At 48.4% G+C, this 24,380-nt stretch overlaps 1 protein-coding gene across 1 annotated transcript; it reads right to left on the bottom strand.

Moving 5' to 3' along the window:
- Nucleotides 1–350: 350 nt before the first annotated feature.
- Nucleotides 351–24,357, bottom strand: LOC104620341 (LIM domain-containing protein 1-like; the record flags this gene model as incomplete). Its single annotated transcript, XM_010286526.1, has 4 exons — nt 23,748–24,357; nt 13,150–13,251; nt 1,716–1,783; nt 351–413 (listed from the first exon to the last, which is right to left on the bottom strand). Coding segments are annotated over exons 1-4 (843 nt in total), but the record flags the coding sequence as incomplete, so codon positions are not given.
- Nucleotides 24,358–24,380: the final 23 nt, after the last annotated feature.

The following is a 24,380-nucleotide window of genomic DNA, read 5'->3' as shown; positions in this document are numbered from 1 at the left end:
CCTTCCAACCCAAACTATTCTGTGATTCTGAGCAGGAAGCATCAATAGGATTATGAATACACTGCCCAGGGAAGCCCGAAAGGGCATGAAAGGGCTGAAGGCTCTGCTTTGCAATGTGCACTGAAAACATGCAGAGCAAAGTCCCTGTACCACACACAGCAGGGTGCCAGCTTCACTTCCTCACAAAAAAATCAACAAAAGGCTTAGTGGATTTTCTTTCTGCTACCAATCTCACACTAGGCAGACTAACAGATGATAACAGACAGTACTGGATATGAATATATTTTGCTTTTGATGCATTCTTCTAAAAAGCTGTGGGACTTGTTTCTCCTAAAGCAATTATCACTTACCATGTCCATTATCAAATGACCACAAATGAAACACCTGTCAGCTGACTGCTGGAAACCCGAATACTGCAAGGACAAAAAAGAATTGGCTTAAAATTTCACAAGGCTAGTCAAGCATAAACAACAGCATATTGTGGGGTATTATTTGTGCGGCTTTTTTCTGTGCTCCTTACATAAGCTGAACTTTCAGTGCTTTTTTCAGTATATGAAGTTATGGATGGGGATGATTCTATAAAGACACCAGACTTCCAGTGTTCAGAAGGAGTATGAGTTCCTGTAACTTACAAGTCCTAAATTTAAGTTTAATTAAGTATACAAGTAAATACCATAAATGCACATGCAAATAAGGCATTTACTAATAAGGCTTACAGGCTTATTTAACCATGTAAATCTACAAGCTGGTAACTTACTTGTGTTTATTACATATTCATATCACAATATCTGTATATATAGGCTTGGAAAGCCAAATTCTTCCTTTGGTTACACCGTTATAGGTCTATTGAAGCTTCTCTGAGGTCAGTGGTATTGTCCCAGCTCCCTGTTAGGGCAACAATCAAGTCTGGCTCAGAGCAACTTTTTTGCTGCGATTGCTGAGAAGTAATGGTGAGGAACTGCTTGTCAAGCCCACGACATGCAGCTCAGCCTCAACACATCATCTGTCTAAGGTTTCAGTCCTGTCTGGATGGTAGAAATGCATCTGGAAAAATTAAATATTTTAGGTGCATTTAACCAATCTTTCCACTTTTAGCCTGTGTAGAATATACTGATGAAAGCAAAGAAGATTAACTTACTTCTCTCTGACAGAAATCACTAGACTTCCCCAATAAGTAGGCAAATACAACTTTTTGAAGTCTCAACGAAGGCTTAGTCTATCAGGACTCAGGGACAGAAAGGTATATGGCTTTTTATCTCCACCAGACAGGAAAGGACCGTAGAGCTGCTTCATGCTCAGGTACATTCCCACAAAATCCATTGAGGGCAACAGAAAGATATCTATTAAGATGCCCAAGCAACCCCAGTTCACCGGAAAGGGAAATTCACTCATTCATTCTTCTGTAGTCATTCATCTCACTCCTGCCTCCACAGCGTGGCCATAGAGACACACTTTGAAGAAGACATCACAAGAGACTGTGGCTTTGACTAGGGGCTCTGCATCGCAAAACCGTGGCCTCTCATTTGGCTACTTCCAGCACCACATGCGGGCAGCCACCGTGGTTGGGGCTGGCCCTGGGTAAATGGTGGAGCAGAAGGACCAGGCAGGGTGTTAGACTAGAGCTGTGAAACATAGGCAAAGCTGATGGGCAGAAAGGCTGTGTGTCTGCTGGGGAGGCTGGGACGTGCCAGCACAAGGGTCAGCTGCATGCTTACCAGGAAATCTTCTTCACAGAACACCTTGCCATTGACAAAATAAAAGGCTTTTCCTCTCAGCTTTCGACCTGAGGAAAAAAACAGAGAGAAGAGAAAGGTCAGCAGGGAGAAAATGTGAGCAAAAACTGGCTGCTGAGAAGTGAACAACAACGAGGACATCCAAGCACAGCCACCGCACAGCTGGAGAAGAGCACTCAAACCCAGCACGAGTCTTCCCAGCCTGCAGCCAAACTAAACCCATCTCCTCTTCCACTGGTTGTCACTGATGAATGCCAATTGCTGGATCTGGACAACAGTTCCACCTCTGGGCTGGAAGAGGTAGCTTTGCAAGCCTGGCCCACCTCCGGGCAGATTGCAACATGAAATAACCTGACAAGAGTGAGTGAGGGTACTCTGACTCGTGCTGGAAAACACTCCAGGAGAGGAGCAAGGAGGAAAGAAGAAAGGGCATGCAGATAGTGATCCATACTTGTCATTGTTCCTCAAAAAAATGTCACACTCGTCCTGTTCTGCTAGATGGTGCCTTCAATGAGCAGCTGCCAGACAAGCCACTGCAATACCTGACCACCCCATCTGCCCTCAGCAGAGTGCAACACCAGAGCGCTCAACTCGCTTCTCTGCTCCCTACCAGCACATTCACTACTGCAGCTGCCAACAAAGGTTTGAAACCATTTAGAAAATAATTTTATTTTTTTTCAAACCAGAATGTTTTAACAGATACAAGATGACAAAGTTTTTCCAAGAAAGGACTCTACATATGGGGAAGATTTATATTTACTGCAGCTTTTGTGTTTCTGCCTCACATTCACTGTCTGTTTTCAGTTCCACCTAACTACAGCAATGCATGCTTACGCTGCCACCACTTCTGAACGCCCTGCCTTCCTCCTGGAGAAAAGGGCCAGGTTTTCTTTGTTTATTAAAAGCTTTTCCTACCTCTTTGCAGCCTGGTTTCCCTCTGCAACCAGGGGTTTGAAATGCAGTCTAGCACTGGAGCAGCTCTGCCTGTGCTGCTTAGTCAAGGAGCCCCAAGCATGTGCCCGGAGCCAGCCCCTGGGGCAGGGGAAGAGCACTGCCCAGGCACAGCTGGAGCAGGACCTGCTGCAGGCTGGTTTCAGGGACCTGCCAGACATCGCTGGAAGGAGATCAGAACTGAGACACTGGGGCCCAGAAGCCTCCTGCTCGATACGCTGCACGTGGCAAGTATTGTTTAAAAAAAATGATTGTTGGCTGCTAGGTGTATAAATGTGGATGACACATGGGACTAGTCTGGAGGCCACGTCTTGGTGTTTTGTGCCTGGCTACCTTCGACGAATAACCGTGCTAGCTGCGAAGCTTTAAGAAATGGAGGAAGCCAAATAAAACTACTTCAATAAACCAGAGTCTTTACTGTCTCCCGCGTACGCCAGAGGGCACTCTGAGGCTGGGAAACGACGCCTGCTGCTCCTCGGGAAATGGAGATACTCCAGTGAAGCTCTGAAGTTTTGCCAGTGAGTTCAGCCAGACCAACATTTCACCAGCAGCCCTTAGTGTCCTGCCCAGGTTTCAGCCAGCAAGGTAGGTGGAGGACACGGCAGCATCTTTCTGGAGGAACGAGCCCCAGTTTGCACGCGCAGCAGCCTTGTGGTTAAGCTCCAGGCACTGCTCAGATAAGCATTTGCCAGGCGGCATGGGAGCCAGAAGCACGACGCCCCGACACAGTCATCATCCCCCGGTCTCCTCCAGTCCCCACTGGGGACACTTGTGTTAGCCAGAGGTCAGAGATGTCCCTGGGTGCCTGCCCATCCTTCCACCAACTCAGCTGTCGGATGGGACGCAGAGGAAAACCCGACAAGCCCAAAAGCATCCCGTTCTGATTTCTCTCACTCACCCTGATGCTTTACCAAGGTTGCCAACACCAAAACAGGACCCAGAGCCCAAAATAAAAAGTATCAAATTTTCGACGTGTTAGCTTTGTGGCCCATAATTCAGGGTCCACACTTATATGATAACCCCTCCTGTGTGCCTGCCCATCCACAGGTAAGCCCAGCATGCTCGCCAGAAGTTGCAGAGTCCCAGTTTCTGAGGAGGAGGAGGAGAGGCACAGGGATACCTAGGATTTGCAGCACTCTTGTCAATGGTGGTCCTAAGCGAGTTAGCAAAAAGCCTAATGCAGCAAGAGGTACCCCTGAAAATCTCCCGCTGATTTAAATGCAGCATTGGGATTTGGCACTCCTAAAAATGAAAAACAAACAAAAAATATTTAACTTTGATTTTAAATTATGCGGTAGTGTGGGCTCCAATTTCCTGCAACGTGCAGGTGCCCAAGTGACTTTCCACCTGTATGCAATGTCTCTTCTTGAAGACATGCTGGCAGTGGTGAGGAAAAACACACACATGGAGCCATGCAAGGAAGAGACACAGACACTTCTTTGGACAAAGGCACTGGCCAGCGCAAGAGCAGCAGCCATTCCAGCAGAAGGGATAAGGTTTGGATCGCTGCCACCATGTCATTCTTCCACTGTGACAAAAAAAAAAAAAGCGTTTCCCAGCCATTCTGCACCTGGTATATTTTTAACCCCATGACATTAGCAGGTCAAGATTGATGGCAGCAGACCTTCAGAGAAGGTGCCACAGCCGGTACGCTGTCTGGGCTTCTGCTGCAAGCTCATTCAGCAGAGGGATAAACCCCTTTATAAAGGATTTATAATTTGGCTGTTGGCATTATATGAGCCCATGAAGAAGAGGTGCCAACACCAAGAGCACTTTGACAGAAGCAGGGGGGTGATTTAATTACTTTTTTTTAGGGAAGGGGTGGTCATTTTGACTATTTTTAGCTCCTCTTCGTGACTTTCTTTAAGCCCCTGGCAGAAAGGTAAAAGTAAGTTTGCCAAAAACACAAGTAATCGGGTGCCCCTGCAGCGGGAGTAGTGCACACAGACAGAGCCAGTTTCTTCCGCCGCTGCTCTCGGCCTCTCCCTGTCCACATCGGGATGGACTTCTCCCAGCGTCCCTTTGAGGTGAGGAAGCATCTCCTCATCATACACCTGGGAAAGCAAACTCAAAATTCCCCAGGCTGTGCTGGGGACCATTCCAGCGGAGCTAGGAAATGCATGTTCTGGCTGTGGCCACACCCGTAAAACCAACAGCTCTGGGACTGCCCCACAGCGCAGAGCTGGGCAGCAGCGGCTTCTGTCCCTGCGCCCAGGTCCCTGCCGTGGGACAGTGCCTTAAATTAAACAAGTCCCTCTCAAAAGCGATACTTCTGACTGTGTGCCTGCAGAGGCTGGCACAGGTTTCGCTTGAGCAAAGATGCTGTCATAATTTCACCGGAAAGAAGGATCGAGAACTTAAATGGCTTATAATCATATATTGATCACTGCCTACTTTAAAAATGCATCATGATGACTAGAGAGACGATACCCTTTGATAAATCCAGGAATATTAATGCGTGGCTTGTCACTTTCAGGATCAATTGCTCTACTACATGTCTTAAGCTGCTGGCTCCTGACCATATTTCACTTTCACTTCACCCAGAATTTAGCTAACCCCTCACCTGAAAAAATTCAGACAATTAAAATTCTTCAGCATTTCAATCCTACCATCTTCACTCATTGTTACAAGATTTCTCGTTCCTCTCCCTGACAGGAGGTTTGAATCCCGAGCTTTTATGTACTGCTCATCCCTAACACGTCTGTCTAATCTGTTTAGCTGTAGGGCCTTCAGCATGACCCTGAGGTCGTTTCAGCACCAATTTCAGAATATTTCAAGCTTAGTCTCTAATGCCTTTGTGCTAAAATAAACACACTTTGCTTAGCAGCTGATAATAGGCATACCATCAGGCTGCACTCCCAGGATGGTGGTCCTTTTGTCCATAATTTTCTCCAATGACAGCTCTCTCCTTTTGAATTTCATACACAGAGGGGTTTACCAGGGACTTGCAACAGCCCAAGGAGGATGCTGGGAGACGCATCGTTTGCTTGCTGGGGAGCTAGACCCAACTTTCTCTTTTGAAGTTGCTTTTCCATTATTTATTAAAAGGACAACGAGGTCACAAACCCCTGTTCAAAGACAAGAGATTGCTCTCAATGCATATAATGGTACAGGGCCACGTCCAGATCCCAGGGTTCTATGGGCATGCATGACCAGGACCCTGCATTGCTGGGGAGGCGATGGGGACCTCACTTACCACTTGCCTAAGCACAGTGGAGCTCACTGCGATATCTGCATGACAGATCACTGCAGACTGGCAGATGTTCCTGGGTCCCTTCCATGCTGACAGCCCTGGGCTTCTGTCATTACAAAAATCAGTCCTTCTTAGAGCACCACAGCTGTAAGATAAATTTGAACCTGTGATGACTAATGGCAGGTTAAATACAAAAGGATTTCAGTGTCCGGACTCACTGGATGTAGCTTCCTGACACACTAGCGGGACAGCAGGCTGCAAACACCATCCATCTAACTGCTAAGGATTGAAACAAGCTCCTCCTCAGTCCTGGGTGGCTCTGGCTCAAGCTGCAGTCCTTTGCCCAGTTTTCATTTCCCCCCACGTAAAGCTGCAAGGGGGTTTGGATTGAAGAACCTACTCTGGTCCACGCACACCCTGCAGGCAGTAGAACGGGTGCAGGAAGAGCCCAGAGACCTTGGCTCCCCCGTATCATTCTGAAGTCCCTGCTTTTCGGGAGCCCCGCCGGTCTCCAGGCAGCTCACGTGTTTTTGGAGCCCTCCATGGATGCTTTGCTGACAGACAATATGGTGTGCAGCAGAGAGCTCTACTTAATTTCTGCCATCTGTCCCACTTCTGTTGGCCACCGTTAAAGCTGGGTGCAGCACGGAGGCTGACACAGAAGTATCAATATTTCCAATCTGCTCTTGAACTGGGGCTGCACGAAAGGGTCACTTAGATGCCTGCACAGCCTCCAAATCAGGTAAACTCAGACTGTGATCAGCTGGCAGATACCCTGGGTCAGACCAAAGTCTTGGTGAAACCTTGGGCAGAAGGATAGAATGTCTATGAGAAAAAACTGTGCTAGGACACAGTAGCTCCCTTACCATGTAAGATGTTCAGTCTGTCTCTCAACTGTACCAGCTGTACTGTAAAATTGCAAAAAAATGCCCTCCGCGCTCTCACCACACACTTGAGGCAGTAAAAAAAAAAACCCAAAAACTCTGAGAAAAAGATCTGATGCCTGAAAGCCAAAAGCATGCTCTGGCACATGTAAGAAAAGGTCAGCCACCTCTAATGGCAAAGGAACCACTGGTGAAGGCAGAAGTGGCTCCTCAGAGGGAAACATTGCAAAACCACAGTAAGCCACACAACTGAGCAACATTTCTCCTTTGCTGATGGCAAACTGTTGCAAGAAGGTATTCAAATGTTTTTCTTTTTAGGGAAAACCCCTAGAAGCTTCACAATTCAGAAGTAAGATAAAGTGACCCTGGGACAAAGCAGCACTACAATCCGGGGAGTCTCTACTGTAGTATCGGTTTTCAACCCAGGGCCCAGCCGCTCTCTGCATTGCTCTGGGGTCAGCTGCCTTGTTCCCCAAAATGCACCAAAACCAGGCGGCCATCGGAGCTGGCCTGCCAGCCGGTCACCTGCCGACCGCCATTGAAACGCGCAGAGGCTCAGAGGAGGAAGGAGGGGGAGGCAATCTCTGTGTCCTCGGTGCATGTAACTCTGCATCAACACTATACGAGAGCGCAATTTTTAAATTTCACTAGGTATGGAGGAGGCCTCAGTGCTTATTGAGCCACTACTCACAAAATTATTCATAGGTACCATTAAAACATTATAAGAAACCCCCTAAAATCTTCACAGCACAATTAACCCTATGCCTGTTCTTAAACAAAAAAACCCAGTACTTTGAAGATGACATTATAAATTAAAAAGACCAGAAACACTGGAAATATAGTCTACCAAAGGTTTCAACCTTTTTTCTCACATTGTTCTAATTATTTCAGACTTTCAACCAGCACTAAAACACATGCAATCAACTCAAAGCACTAGCATATTGATAAAGCACTGACAGCATCCCCTGTTCTGTGAGCTGAACACTTGCACGTTTCCAGCAGGGATATCTACTGAGGACACAAGCCAAAACCCCTTCAGCTCAGACCCCAAAGCACTACTGCCCTGAAATCTGGGCAGGAGATGAACACGTACTGTCATCCTACCATGAAAGCTGCCCTGGCATTTCTCATCTATGGCAAGGACTTCTTGTGCCGAACAGTGGTGATTTCTCACCAGTGAGCTGAGAGACTGAAGACAAGAAGTCAGCAAGAATAAAGCAGCAATTTAAACTGGAGTGGAAACATGCACTGATGCCTTCCCTGTTTCCAAAACTATAAAGCCAGGGACATCTGAATCTTTTCCGACATTACTTTTTCTAAAAAAAAAATATATATATATATATATTGTTTACTACACAGACCCTGGCATGATAGTTTTATTCAAGGGATGGTGAGGAAGGATTACCAGCAATAACTTTGCACTTTCCACTTTGAAGATCTGCACATTTCTCACGCGTGTCGATCGGTGTAGTGTGGGTTTATATCCAATTACAGGCAGTAAATTCTGCCTCCGTTAGAAGAGCTGGCAGTTTCTACACATCTGAAGATAACCATACACATCCATCTGCCGCGGGGAAATTCACTTGGCAAGAACTGGCTGTCCTGCTGTCTGGGATTAAGTTGTACTTGCAGAAAAAGGTGACTTTCTACTTGTAGCATTATCTAGCAGTCCTAGTAAAAACCATCGCCTTGCTGTGCCAGGGGTTACATGCCAACACAGGACAGGCTTATTCAACATAATCAGCCCAAAGACACCAAGAGCTGCATGGCTCTATAATCACTGCAGCAAGACTAATTAGCCCAAGCAGAGGGCTATGCTCACAGATAACACCGCTTCCATAGCTTAGCTACCTCGTTTAGTAAAAGACCCTTGATATCTCTAAACACAACTACGTTATGAAATATTAACTAAAAAAATATATATACCCAGAGGGTGGCAAGAGGCAGCCAGCTTGTGTTATTTCAAACTCTGCTACTGGAACAGCTGCCTGTTACCCTTACACAGACATCGACATTAATCTGAGTTTACAAATAAAAAAAAAAGGTAAAAGAAAGTAATCCAGTAATGTTGACATGTCAAAGGTCGAATTCTGTAATCTGGCAAACATGCAAGGTTTCCACCTCTTTGCGATAAGGGGCCAAAATCTGGTCCTTGTTTTGGCCCTTCTGCTGTAGCCCATCATCGAACCCTCGTTCAAACCACCTTGCAATCAGTTCTTTCTTTCTGACTTCCTTCCTCGCCTACTGATTTCCTTCACAGTCATCCCTGACACTTCCCTTGCACTTTTTTAGCTCTCAGATTTCCTCCGAGGACCAAGTGGCTCAAGTACAAGACCCCTATGCTCTAAGTTATGCTGCTAGCAGAGCTAAGAATGTCTGTTTTCCAGGCAACCCGCAGCAGTCGGATATAAGCCTGGCTGAATCCTAGAGAAAACACTAAAAACCACAATAGGTTAAAGCGATACTGTCTAGTTAAATCTATATCATTTATAAGGTCTCCTTACTACCTAAATAATAAATATCAACATCTTTTTGTGTGATTTAACTAGTGATTTAACTTAAATGGTTAATATGTAACAAACCAGTTGATAATGACAACTGTTTGTCCAACAAACTGGAAAAAAAAAAAAAAAAAGCCAAGACGGAAACAGACACCTTGAACTTGCAGGAAATAGCTGTATGAGTTTTAAGGACTTTTTTTTTTTTTAACCTACTTTTATGGCCCTCCTGTAAAGCAAATATAGTTTATTACTAATACTGCAGAAAGAGCCCAAAGTTTTGTTTTTTTCCCTCTCCCCCTCTGCAAAAAGCTGCCTTGTTTGTGTCGCTGCCTTGTTTGTGTCTCTGCCTTGCAACAAACAAGAAGATGAGACATTTATGCCAAACGAATCAGTCTAAATGTGTTGTTTTGACCTCTAAGCCAAATTTTCTGCATTACATGCCCATGGCTCACATAAAACAGTACATTTTTTTTTCCTGACAACTGAACCCTGTAACATATGCATAGACTGCTCAACAAATTGCTCTATCATTTATCTCTGAACGTATTTGTATCAGGAAAAAAGAGGGTGTAGGAAATTTGGCACTATGAGGTATCACTGCCTGCCACCCCCTTAGACCCTCTCAGTTTTCTGTGTTTGGGAAACCAATGCACATTTGGACACAAATCCAACTACAAGCAAAATGAGAAATCTTCACTAAAATGAAAAACAGCAGGACAGCGGATATAAATATCTGGAGGACAATATGCTTTACCTTAATAGGTAATTTTGTATATTTTATTTATTGGAGCAGAGATATTCAGCATTCCACCAGAGCAGAAATTTTAGGATTGAAATCACGAGCAACCTTGACTTCTCAAAGACAAGTTTGTACTGGATGGTGTCCAACGTGAACTCCACTTGACCTTAAAAGCACTACTGACTTTTCAGCTAGAAACCAGAGTTTCCACACTGGCTGCACAAGACGCGCTTTTGCAGCTAGACAGACAACACCATCCGGACAAATATTTATTTTTCTGGCAGATAAAATGGCCTCATCATATTTACTGCAGCGACACGGATGACAGAAAGCCTGCTGAGAGGCACGCGCTCTCTCTGGGCGAATTTCAGGGCTGCGTGGCCTTCGTCCCCGTAGCAGCTGATGATCCGGGGGACTGGGAAATCACGCCGGTCTTCGAAAAGGGGGATTCCCCTGGGGTATATTTCCTCCCTGGGCACAGGGCAGGACAGCATGTACCACCCCAGGCATCCGTCAAGCAGCTGCAACGCAAAGAGGCTGCGATGAATCAGAAAGTCAGCCCAGCTACGCCTGTACGCGCACAAGCCAGGGGGCAAAGCCCTGGAGCCAGCGACCGGCGCACGAAGGCCCTGCAGACCGCAGGGGCGGCGCGGGAAGCCACCCCCTGTACCGGAGGGTTCCTGGCGAACCTTGCCGCGACTCGTGGCGCGGCGCACACACGCGAGGGGAGCGCCACCACTGCGGGGACCTTCCTCCGACGTCGCTCTCCTTCCGGTGCTGGGAATCCCACACCACCGCGCACCCTCCTCGCCATCCATCCACACCATCCTGCCAGCCCATCCAGCTTCCATCTTAGTACAGTCGCTGCCTCGATGGGAAGGACTTGAGCTTTCACGAGTGACTACGCTCCAGCACCTAACAAGCTGAATTAGTCTCTCTCTTACACATATATTAGGCTCTCTCTTACATATATATATCTCTCTCTCTATATCTATCTCCCTCTCTCCTGTGACTTGCATTCCCCTTTTTTATCTCCCATGGAAATACAGTATTTTCTACTCATAAATACTATTATTGCCTATTATTGCTCCCCCCTCCTTTCCCCCATCATTCTCACTAGCTTGTTTGTTTGTTTGTTTTGTTACTTTCCATTTGAAATTCTTTGCCCCAGCACATCTCCTCAGCATATTTCTCAGTTACAGCCAGGGTAAGAGAGAAGATGAGCTTCACTTTGCTCAACTTAGCTTCTTTCCATCTTTCTAAGTCTCACCTGACACCCACACCTTTTCATCTCGTGTTGGAAACCTTCAGAAAGGATTGCCTTTTAGAATAAGCAGCAAATAGCTATCCTTTCAGCCCTCACCAACCCACTTCATTAGAAATGTGATTAAGCTATTTTTTAACCAACCACCAACAAACATAAACGGAAGTAACCGCTGATAACCTCTGCAATCACAAGTACCTCTCTAGTGCTGGTCTCCAAATCAAGATGGTAAAATCTGTTCTAAAGGAGGATCAAAAGTATTTCTTTTCTTTCTAAAGCACCAGTTGCACAGTAGTAATTTTAGACATTTAAGACAGCTCAAACCTGCTGCTGGATTATTTTCAACAGGAGCTTTGTGGGCAAGGGCAGTTCGGAGGCTGCCCAGCCATGGAAGGCAAGAGGTCCCAGAAGCCCCGACTGCAGCCAGGAATCTTCTCTGTGGGAGAAGATTTCAAATTAATTTGTAAGAGAGGACAAAAGAGTGAGCTGCTGACTTCTGAACCTTTAGGAAACTGCCACCATGCGCAAACATCACTTTTTCTTTTCAGTTTTCCCATCTTTGGTCAGATGACGGTGAACTGGTCTACTGAAAACGTAGGTGAGGCAAGGCAGCTGGTATCAGACAGCTGGGAAATGAGCAGAGTTCAAGGTTCAGCTATTATTAAAAAGCATACACATCTTTCTATATTTATTCCCGCTTTACAGCTCCAAATAAAACACATGATGAGTTTACAACTCTAAATACAACGCAGGAAAAAAACCCTGAGACTCATCTGGGAAAACCAAACTCATATATACGAAAGCACCACATGGATTATTTTTTTTTTTTTTCCTGCTACCACATATACAGCTACATTTCTAAAAATACGCTACGAGCCTTAGAGTTAAACATAACAAAATAGAAAAATCACTCTCTGACAAACATAGCCACAATTTGAAATCAAGCGGCCTGTTCCTCACCCCAGCTCCATCACAGATCTCCTCCAAAAGCCGCTTAGGACGATCCATACATCGCAGCACGCTGTACGCTCCAGCAAGCTTCAGATGTGGGTCTGACAAGTGGCAGGGAGCTCAGCCCGGCCAACTGAATTACTTACCCTGCTTCTCGGGCAGATTTCACAGGGCTCATCATCGCTGCTCCCAGCCTGATACCGCTGGCACAATAACCAGCTCTCTCCCTGCAACATCCAAGCTGGCCCCTCGTCTTGGGGCATGGCTCCATTTCCCCAGAGAAAGAACAAGCGAGAGGTGTCACCTGGGCCATTCACGCACTTAGGTGCTTTCCCTGGAGGTCCCTCAGAAGGGCAAAATGATTTTAGTGAGTAAAAATAATGCCTGCGGTGAAAACGCCATCACCGGACCGACCGTGCAGCAGCTCCATCTGAGAAGGCATCTCCGGCACTCACAGGACCCACTGCCGGCACTCGCACCCCGCCTGCGCCCTCGGCATGGCGCCGACCCGGCACCTCTCCCTGGGGTCCGCAGACTGAAAGGCCAGAAGGGCTGTAAAGTCTGACCTGACAAGTAAAAAACCTCTACGTGATAGCTTGGGCGTATTCACCGCCGCTTTGAAAAAAATGCTCTTGTAAGTAAGAAAATGCGGCTGTAACTGAGAGGCAGAGGAATGAAAACAACCACCCCCCATACCAGAAGGCAGACGGCCAGCGCAATCCAAAATATCTTTTCTACGTGCCTTGCAAGAATCCATTCAAAAACAAACAGCAACCACCACCACCACCACGACATACAGCTGCAGCAAGCTCCAGCTGGCAGATAATTCAATAACCGCCTCCTTTTTTTCCCCCCTTTACACTGAAAAAGGTTAAGCCCGAGAGTTTGCCCCAGGGCCCTGCTCTGGCAGCAGGCCAGGCAGGAGGTACTCACTGCAGGCTCCGCAGGTGAAGCAGCCATCATGGTAGAGGTTGCCCATGGCCTGGCAGGCCTGGTTCGCTCCGTACACCCCCTTGCTGCACTTCACGCAGGTGCCTGGAAGAGAGAGAGGAGGAGACAGAGGTCAGAAGCGGGACCCGGCGGTGTGGCTGGGGTCACTAGCTGGGTGACCACACCTGCAGTTTGGCGTGGTGGCTCGGCAGCTGGGGACCAGGCAGTTCACTGAAGCCCCAAGATGTAGGTGACGTCGGCGCCACCCGCTGCGAGAGGTGCTGTTAACAGTGGTTATGAGGGTCATCAAACCGCCGCAGCGAAAGCCTTTTGCAAAAAGCAAACCGAACAAGAACGGCCCTGTCTGGCTACAGCAACATCTCCTTCCTGCTCCCACCCTTCCCCACAACCTTCGTATACATTTAAAACTGCGTAAGGACCTTCCCAAAGCCTGGGTGGCAGTACGGGGCGCTCCGGCCTGCTCACAGACCAATAGCTTCTGCTACTTATTGCACGAGATAAGCCTGTTGGTTGCAACCGATGTGAGGAAAACACATCTCTTCACTAAGCACCTTTAAATCTTCATCCATTTCAGACCCTGGTCGTGTCTGCTGAAGGCCCTAAGGATTTCCCACTGAAACAGAGCCGGACTACCCGATACCTACCTCTCTTCCCTCTGTCAGCCACGTCTCAACAGAGACTCCGTGTGGGCGCTACTTACAGATCACACACCCTGCCCAGATGTTCCTCTCGCCTCTTGCGCAACAAGATAAGAAAGAAGCCAGTTTTAAGGAGAGGATACCTGCCCGTGGCGGCAGCCAGGAAGGGCTGACTCTCAGGGGGCCCGTGGGGCAAAGGAGAGCAGGGGAAGCTCACATGGTCAACTTCTGGTTGTAAGCTGTCCCAAGTGCAAGTCCAAGCACTGTGTGCTCCTCACACCCAGGCTTTCCTGCCACCACCAGGTTCACCTAAAGACCACGGTCAGTTCTGGAGCTCCAGAGGAGGGAGAAGACAACCATGCTCAGCTGTTCAGCTCAGTCTCTTGCCAGCACAGCCAAGCACATTTCTACCAGCACCCACCATGGTGTGGGGCTCCAACCTGAAACCTGAGCTGGGCAGAGAGCTCAGGGTGAGGACTTCCACCTCATGAGGAAGCCTCTGGGACCCTCCAGCCACAGACCGGCCTGATTGGGGCTGGGAGTAGCAGCACCGGTGGTGATGGTGGGGAGGGCCCACAGGGAGAAGACTTTAGCACTGCAGGTTCGCAAAGGGTGTTGTCTGTTCACCTAGGACCTCTCAAATCTCACCACATTTCCATGTAAAACCATTTTGATAATGGAGTAAGAAAGGCCAGCTAGGTTTCATGCCCTTGATGGCATGCACTAGCAGGACCTGCTCCCTCCACCTTGCACAGCGAAATGCAGCGAGGCCACCTGAAACCACTATTAGTGGTTGGGCAGAGAAAGTCCTTGCCCAAGGAAAAATGACACATCAAGCCAGTTTACTTACTTCAGGCATTACCCTGTGATTGCGACAGACTGGTTTTAAAGCAGCACCACCCTTTAACTACCTCTAAGTGAGCAACTTTAATCTATGTTTAAGCAAATAAACACGGATCTACTCAAAAGAGGCAGTGTGAAGGACAAACAGAAGATGTGCTTCTGTCTCTGGCCCATGACAACCCTGCGGATGTGATTTCACCTCCAGGTCTCTCCCTCCACCGCTGCTCAGTCTGATTCACCCAGGCTCTTAAATTCCCTGGGGCAGGGACTTTAGGTCACATCTTGCTCCTACTGGCCCAGGAAGAGGGACAGCATCATCTTGCTGGAGATCCTTAGTCATGCTGTGGTTAACAAAATTTCACTTCTTTCGGAGCACCGCAAGCTCCGGAGTAATTGGAGAGGTCTGGGGAAAGGTAGGAGGAAACCCAACATACTTACGACAGCGCTGAAAAGTAACTCCCAACTCCAGCAGCACCACGCTGGCACTCCCAGGGTGCTTAACAATTTCCTCCTGCAGCCGATAGCTGCGGCCATCAGTTTTCGCGCTACAAGGAGCCCTTTGCAGTAGCTCACGCACAGCTGCCGAAAAGCAGACACTTCCATTTTCCCAGAGCAGACCCAGCTCTCGGTGCTGCAGCTGCCTCCGTGCATTCAACCAGCACGCTGAAAGCCATCCTAGCGCGTTCCAAGCCCCACCGCCCTCAAAGCCAGAGTCCAAACTGACACAAACCTGGAGAGAAGGCTGCAGAAAATAATTTGTGACTCTGTTTTGTCCGAATCCGGCCTGCACTGAAACGCTAGCTTGGCTGCAGGCCCACCCCAGCACACAGACTGGCACCAAGTTAACAAAACTTGCTGGTTCCTTTTGAGCCAAGCAGATTTATCTCATTTATTGAAAGAAACGTTTTAAGAAAGCAAAAAAATAAACCATGCATGCATTAAAAAAAAAAAAAGACAAGGCAAAGGTAAGAAAATTTGGCTTTTCAAATGGCTGTGTTCTCCCAGGAATGCGTATGTTCAGCGGCAGCCTGAGACCATGTGCGGTTGCCTGACACAAGAGCTAACGGCTACCTCGCAAAATTCCCCAAGCAGAAAGAAAACCTGCCCGGTTTGCTGCTCGAAGCTATCTGTCCACGACATTCACCAGGCTTTCCACAGAACCAATGTATTTCTTGCACTGCAAGTGCTGCATTTTCCCCTTCTGTGTGCCAACGAGCAGCTGCTCCAAAAAAAAAAAAAAAAAAAGGGAAAAAAAAAAATCACCAGTGTGCTCTGATTTCCTTCTTTCCCAAAAGCAGCCGGGTGACACCGAATGTGATGAGCAGCAGGAAGAAGCAGGAGGCAGAAGGCAGAGCAGCTGAGCACAGGTGCAGCACACGGTAAAGCTGCTGTCTGGCATCTAAAGCCAATATAAAATACCCTAAAGCAAATCCCAAGGAGGGCAGAAATTGCCTCTGCTGTCTCCTGTCCATCCCATTTAACCTTCAGAGAGTGGGCACTTGCCCCTGTGGCTTCCCCAGTGGGATAGATCCTGCAGGAACTTTCTGAGCTCCCACATCCATACCCAAAACTTCCTCCATCTCCCGCTCCTCAACTGCCCCCACCATCCTTTCTCCTTGCTTTCAGCACATGCTCCATTTCATCCCAATTAACCCTTTTATCCACTTCTCTAAATATTTAGGCCCTTAAAACGTGGAAAAGAAAGTCACAGAATATAAGGGCTTTTAAAATAAATGAACAATGTGGGCTGTAAAAACTATAATGTGCTAAATTACCCAACTACATAATAACCAGCCATGCTATAAATATTTATAGATGTCTTGTGGCAAAGCTGACAATTGAAAAATGGCATTACGGCAAATCCGTGTTATAGTTTATGTTTTTAATTGTATCTGCTAAATCTTACTTGAAAGCCAATTAAATCTCAGTAGCAATTGGAATTGTTCTAGAAATAAGTCTTTGCTTCTTCCAAATAAAATATTCTGAAATATTTTAAGCAACATACTTGAGTCTTCATCTGACTCTCAGCACACCAGGCCTGAAAGGATTAAAAAAAAAAAAAAAAAAAAAAAAAAAAAAAAGGTGTTTTTTATTGGTTTTTCCTTTCCACTTTTTTTTTTTTTTGCCATTTGCTCCCTGCTGCCACAGTGATCCTGTTCTTTCGCCTTCGGCCACACAAGGAAAAAGCGATACCTGTTGCTGACGGCGGCCAGTCGCTGAGCTCGGCACCACGCATGCGAAGCCAGCCTGATGGAAGGCAGCGCAGCACAGGCCACATCCAGCCCCATCCCACTGCAAAACGGGCTCCGCGCCCTGCTCCACGCCAGCTCCGACGACTATTTCCCGAAACAGTGCTGAGCGTGCTTTCTGCTAGCCAGGGCGCAGAGTTAAAATGTCAGCAGCACCGGGCCAGCCCCACATGCCGCTGACACTAGTCAGCAGCTCTGGGTAATTTTCTTGGCACAGAGCAACTTTTAGTAAACACTTCTGCCCTCAGCTCGAAGCAGAGGGATCCCGAGTAACAACAGCCCAGCAAGATGCCCGATTCCGGCACTCGGTTACTTTGCCGCACACAAAGTGATTATGCGAGCACCGATCCCCTCTGAAATTATGGCTTTTAACCTCAGATGACATTATTAAGGAGAAATGAAAGGTTTCTCTCTTGCCACCAGGATGACAAGCCCGAAGCACCGCACCTGCACAGCGTCGGCAAATTCACGCTCGAGCGCACCGGCAGAATGGTAGCCAGGTTCGGAAAGGGATGGAAATTGCTGATTTCGGCTCAATTTCTGCCGGCAAGGCAGCCGGGCCCCGGACAACAAAGAAATCTCTGTTCCCTTTCACATCATGCGGCAAGCAACCGCCCGCGCTGCAGCTGAGCGCCTGAACAAAGGGACCTTTGGGGCAGCGCTGGGACCGAAAACATGCCCTGTAAGCCACTTCCCAGCGCTTGCCGTACTCCATCTCGGCTCGGCAAACCAGGAGGAGGGGTGCCACCAGGAACAGCCTTGGCTCACAAGATAAACAGGTCCAACACAGACCTCAAGGGCTGTCAGAAATGAAAGCGAACCCAGGCTCAGTCTGAAATGTCAGTCCCACTCTCAAAGTTCAACAAGTGCATTTCCATTTACTGCCAGACTCAAAGCCTCTAGAGACACTGCTCAAAGTGTTGCTATTTCACGCTCACCAGAAGAAGCTCAGTTACTTACTTTACCCCACTTTCTCAAAATTCAACGCGAACCATGCCGAACAGCATTTCCTGGGACTGGTTGGTATGATTTATTTCCACGTGCCAGACATCACCTATCTACAAACCAAGAACACGGTTGTGGGTTTTTCCAGCAACATCCCCCTTCTTGTCATCAGCATACCCCTTCTCCGCAACAGCCAGGACAGCCAAGCTTCCCTACATGTGCTCCTGGTTGGGTTTGCTAAGACTGTTGCCTAATTTTGGAGGGCCAAATGTGACAGTGTGCTGCTTCAGTGGTGAGATTTCCTTGCCATGTCAATCCGGTCTCAGGTAAGAGGAATGCAGCAGCAGCATGATTCTGGTGGTGTGGGTCTGCATACGCAGCTAATCAGAAACAGCACTTGGAAGAGTAAATCTGTCCCATCCCTTCACTTACTCCATGCAAGCCACACTTCCACGATCAGCTTAACTCTTCTCTATTACAGATAGCTGTTTTTTTGCCCTCTCCCTACAGGAGGCTAGATTTATGCTGAAGAACCCGCAGTTGCATGTGGAAGAAACCCCCAGAGCTTTCGCACGTAAATATGTCTGGTATCATCTTTCCCACCTGCCTAGACACACACATGGCTAATCCAAAAGAAGGCCCTGATGCCTCTTCACAGAAGTTGTCACAGAGAGAACCCTGGTGAAGGTACAGCGTACACCAGCTTTCCCCTTACCTTGATCACTTTTCCTGCTCTGACGGGGAGGACCCTGGTGAAGGTACAACTTTTGCGTTTTTGACCCACCTATTCATTGCAGAACCAAGCCCTCCACTTGCACACACATTTTTCAAAGACTGTCTGATGATAAAAGACTTCACCCTGTCATACACAATGTGATGCCAGTTCTTTGGGTTTTACTTCAGACCTTCTCCAGAACCTGATGCTGCCTCCCCGTGGCTCACCTTAACCAAGTCATTTCCACATCAAACTCTAATTTAGACACATTGCCTGCCTCCAGTACGCTGTTATCCACTAGTGCACAATCGCTCTTGCTGGAGAGTTGATTTCAAGGGAGATCTGGAGGCTCATGTGAGATCAAGTGCCTGGAAAACCTGGCAGTTTGGTCCCATTCACCACTGGGTGACTGGGTTGTCACTCAATAGTAGCAAAGATGTACAGGTACTCCCTGCCCAAAGAACTACAGAGTTGGTAAATGCAGTTTTTCTATACTGTTTTTGCATGCCATGTTATTGACCCCTGACTTTGCTGTAGACAGTCACGTACACACTGCCAGCAAAGTAGAAAAATGCCATCAAACTCATGTCAGTGACATTCTAAGTACCTTATAGTGATGTCAGAGATTATGTTAACTCCAGTGCCACATGAATGAGGCTCCTTATTCCTTTCAGTCCCCACTGCCACAGTATCCTGGCTGAACGACCTATTGCTCCTCTGCCTCAGCTCCTTCCTTTTTCTTTCCTTTTGGTAGATTTTTCCTTAGCTTGCAAACCCAGCTGAGCTCCCAAGAGGAAGGGAGGAGAAGCGCATACTGCTGTAATCTTGAAGAGCTGTATCCCAGGCAAATACTTATTTGCTTGGTTCCTTGCAGTGAGATAAGCTTTGCAACCTGCACACACCCACTAATCCACGCACCGTGATCCTTCCAGCTTTCCTTGTTCCACCAGGACCCACCTCACCCTGCCTCCCCCTCCTCTCCGCTGCAGGCAGGCATCTCCTTCCAGCCACGGTGTTCTCCCAGGAGCAGAATGCCTCTGCTCATTCCCAGTGGAAATAATGCCGTTATCATCACCCATGTGCAAAACAAAACTTCAGAAAAACTTTCATTTTAACCAGAAATTCTCTGCTTGGCAGCCCTGAAATTACTCTCGTTGCTGCCGAAGCATCCTGGTGCAGCAGCAGGGCTAGATATAAAGTCCACAGGTATATACAGCCTTGAAGTTAAATGAACTGTGGTTTTGGCGGTAAACTGTGGTAAAACACTAGCTTCACTATGCACCTTTGAGCTGATCACACCCATTCAAAGGTGCTCAGGCCCCCAGGTCTCCACAGGGTTCAGCAATTCGGCTACTGCTCCGCTTCTGCCAAGAGGAAAAAATCTGCAGACTTCGCTACGAGATCTTCTCTGCCCGACTGCTGGGAAGCATCCCAGTATTTTGCTGCAAAACAAGATGCCTGGGGCCCTCCCAAAATACCTGCAGCTTATCAGCTCTGCTCCAAATAATAAGGAAGCCAGAACTCAACACCTGACAAATATTTATAGGAAGAAAATAATGTATAAAAATTAAAAAAACCCAAAACTCTTGGTACGGGTGTAGATAGTCTTCATCAGATGGAGACTTCCATCTAGCTGTATGAAATAAGCACTGGTAAAAACACGATGCTACACGTTACGCCTCTAAAAGCACTCATCTGTGCCTGCAGACCAAGGAACTGCTAAAATGAATGGTAAAACCCCTCTGCAGACCCCGCCACCCCTCAGCCAGGCCTCTCCCCTACCAAGCCACTTCCAGGCAGCGCCGGCAGACGCTCAGTTTGGTTCTGTACCTGCCTGGCCCTCACCTGAAAACTCATCCAGCACCGGTCCTCAGGATGGTGCCGCCTCACCTAACCCGAAACATCTGCACTGCGCTGGGTGCTGCTAGCGGGGGAGTTGCAGCTCCCCCATTCACTCCTATTTAATTAATCTTCCCATTTGCCAAGTGGAGATGAAGGCTGCTGCATCCAAAGGAACACCACAGAAAACCAGTGGGATTCAGGCACCTAACCCCTGGATGTTCCCTGGAAATGGTGAACCAAAAACCTGACCACAACCTAAGCTGGCTTCCAGGGACGTGGGGCCCCTTCTCTGCTCCGTGAGGACCAGCCTCTCCAGGGAGCAATTTCAGGATTTCCCTCTCCAGGCTTAAGACCTGGGTGATACCTGAGACTCCCTATGTCCTCCTCGACAACCCACATAAATCAAGTGAGCACTTCAAAAGCACTCTTGGAGAACCCAAATTCCTCCAGAGACACGTGCAGCCTATGCTGCTCACACATAGGCCACTATTTAAAAAAAAAAAAAAAAAAAGAGAGAGAGAAAATTGTTTGCTTCTTTCCTTTAACTTTTTACACATACTCTGAGCAGACAAAAGTATTTTGTACAGCAAGCTGGTGCTGACAGATTACCAGACTGTGTTACTCCTCAGAAGAGCATCCTACCTATGTTATGCCTAGTCCCTAGCTTATCCTTTCCTAGGCTCTCACAAACATTTTCACATAGTGAAGGAAAGAGCAGCTCCTTACTTTACTGTGATCATGATTAATTGTTCATGATAAATATGTGGACCAAGGCAGACTGAAGGACTGTATATTATCAAGACAGACCCATCTTAAAAAAAATCCCCTTGTTACAAAAGCAGCACCCAAAATTAGGAGAAAAGCATTTTCGATAAAATACTTTGGTCACTTGCACTTCAGTGGTTTCATTTCCTGGCTCCAGTATACTGCAAAGTTGCTGCATTAGACTTCCCTTCACTGGGGGAAAGTCTGCAACAAAACAAACTGTTGATCCTTTTTATCATTATTGCATAAGAGTATTTTTTTTCCATCCTAAAGTTTGCTAGCTTGAGGATAGGGCATAGCAAAGATAGATTCAGAAGATCAGCTAGGTTCTTTATTCCGCCAAAGGAAGCAAGGTAACTGTGAAAAAATGAAAATAAAAGTGAGAAAGAAAGTAGGAGGACAAGCCCCAGAATTAACATACATTGGTACTTGCCCCTTCCTGCTCCTTGGTCCTCCTCAGGGCAGATCTGATGAGCATTCCCTCATAGAGCTGAGGCTCCACAAATCTTTACTTCTTCCTCTGCCATGACTACATTGTTTCATTTTTCCCTCTTCCTCTCCTCCTTCCCAAATTTCTCAGACACTACTCCTTGGTGTAAAACCTCCTGCCAGGACGATGGCAAAAGACCTCCCTGGGCATCAGACAGCCTCCACCTCCCCCCTCTCACCAGGGCTCACCAGTAACTCAGCCGCCTGACCAGCAGGATTCTCCACACTGCCAGAATTACTCCTGCTTTGCTACAAATTTCCCGCAGGACCAAAGCCTCCCCTTGGCGCTACCCTCCATTTTGTGACAAAAACGTAAAAATAATCTAAGCACCAACTAGGTCCCTCTGCTTCCTCACCCCATCCCCATGCACATTTTGGACCAGGTACGATCCAGCTGGTTTACTTGCACTGTGAGGAGAAGACGTACGCAGCAGGGTCTGTCTCCCCTGACATCTCTCCAGTGGAGCTGAATGCTGCCTCCAGCAAAATATTCCCATTTTCGAGCACGGCCTCCCACAAGACTGTTGTCCCAACTCCACCTTCGTTACCAGCTCCTCGTCATGGCATTCAGCCCCCCCAGACGAGGCTCCCTGGGCTCATTCAAACCGTGCGCTCCCCACGTGGGATGGAAAGTGCCGAATCGCATTCCCAGGCCGGAACGCTCCAAGTACAGCGACTTGACACATCACGTTTCTGCGGCAGAATAAAAATGCATCTGCCCTGCCACAAGGCTGAACCCAGTCTCAGATACTAAGATAAACAATCCCAGCACAGTCCTCTGTGGGCAAGTACCACCACCTGATGCCAAGAAACACATTTTGTTACCCAATTTGCGAGTGAGCACTCGGTGATCCCTCCAGCTATATCCCCGAAGCTTGGTGTGAAGCCCACGGCTGCTCCTGCGTGCACAGACGACCACAGAGCCACCCACCGACCCCAACCGGACAGGACCCCATGCAATGGCACCTGTGCAGCCTGAGATGCAAACCCTTCCTCTGCAAGCAGGCTGAAGAATTTAACCTGTCCCTGTTTCTGTGACTGTGGGTCTAAAATCATGAGGAAAATCCATATACTAGACCCGCTCCCGTCATTCATCAAATTAATCGCAGAGTTCTCAGCCTTCCCAGCAACTTCAGGTTTCTTTCTCCCAAAAGCTGAACTATCTCATCTGCTATTAAACTGCGAAGTGGCGCAGCAGGGAAAGGAAATGCACGATTTGCCCCTGAGCTTCTGCCATCCTGGGGTAGTAAATTGGTTTAATCCAGCAGGACATTTAATATGCTCTTTGGGAGATCCTCGCGTGTAAGCAGTCCCTTTTCACTGCCAAGCGCCAGCAATAACCACTGGTGGTGGTCTGGTCTATGTGCAGACCCAAGATTTAGGGAGAAATGTGCCTACTGCCTGTTTTTCTGACACCTTCAGGATGCACCAATCCTTTCACAGCTGATGGGGACCAGCACCTGGGGGCAGGGGGGAAATCCTGGCAAGTTTGGGCAGCCACCACCCTTCCCATCCCCAAGCAACTCCTCTTCAAGAGATCACAGAATCGCAGAGTCATTAAGGCTGGAAAAGACCTTTAAGATCATCAAGTCCAACCATCAACCCTGCAAGCACACCCGACCGTGGCCACCTATGTGGGGGGTACCATCAAGCCTCCCCCGAGCTCTGTGCCCTTCTCCGTGCCCGCAGCGTACACGGGCGCGACCCCTCCGCGGGCTGGACGGCTGCCTTCCCACCCACACGTGGCTGGGCAATGTACTTTTAAGACACGAAGAACCAGGAGTACTGTCAAGAAAAGTTAAATGCCTCCCAGCCGGCAACGAAGGGCACTTCAAAAGATGCTGCTCCAGCTTCTTCTCAGCGCTGCCCTCCCCAAAGCTGCTAAACTACCTATGCTTTAAAATTTAAGAGCTAGGATTAAAGAAAAAAGTGTCGCAGGAGGAAAAGGCTCCAATGCCTGTGATAAATAAAAGTCAAATAACAACAAAAAACCCCCCCGAGCAACTGAAAAAGCACAACCAAGCAGGCACACAGGCAAACGCAACCCTGCAGGGGCAAACCCTCTTCACGCCAGCTGGCGGACTGCCTCCTTACCAAAGTAATCGGCCTTCGGCCGCGCATCCATCTCCTGCTCCAGGCGCTGGGTCAGTGCCTCCAGCTTCAGCTCTGCTGCTGATGGCCCTTGCTCCGGCTGCGGAAGGAGGGTCTGGCAGGGCAGCTTCACCTTTGCTGTGCTGGAGCCCTCCGGGTGCCCGGCATCCGACCGCGGGCCGCTCACGCCCTCCGGGAAAAGCGGCTGTGGAGCATCCGGAGCTGTCAGCCCACGGGAGGCCAGTTTTTTTTTCCCGGGCCTCGCACTCCTGCCATTGGGCTGGTGGTTTTGACCGTGGGCCACAAAGTGGCCGGCTGGGCTGGGATAAGCAGCAGCATGCTGGTAGTCCATGCTTGGGACGGCGGGCACAGAGCTAGAGGGGAAGGAGAGCGGGACGCCCTGGTACCACAGCTGGTTGCCATCCCCTCCGGCCCTGGGACCGCACGGCTCAGCGGGGCCTGAAAACCCCCGGGTGGGCTGCACCGAGGGGGCCGAGAAGGAGGAGGACCTCTGCTGCAGCAAGGCCCCCGGTGTCCCCTCCTCTGTCCCTGCCGAGGGTGCCGGGGGGGTCCGGGTGTGCGAGAAGGAGGAGGACCTCTGCCCGGCTGGCATCGTGTCGCGGCCCCCACCGCCCC

Source organism: Phaethon lepturus, unplaced genomic scaffold (genome assembly GCF_000687285.1).
Source record: "Phaethon lepturus isolate BGI_N335 unplaced genomic scaffold, ASM68728v1 scaffold31764, whole genome shotgun sequence".
In the NCBI taxonomy this organism is placed as follows: domain Eukaryota; kingdom Metazoa; phylum Chordata; class Aves; order Phaethontiformes; family Phaethontidae; genus Phaethon; species Phaethon lepturus.
This window is presented reverse-complemented; position numbering and strand designations above follow the sequence as displayed.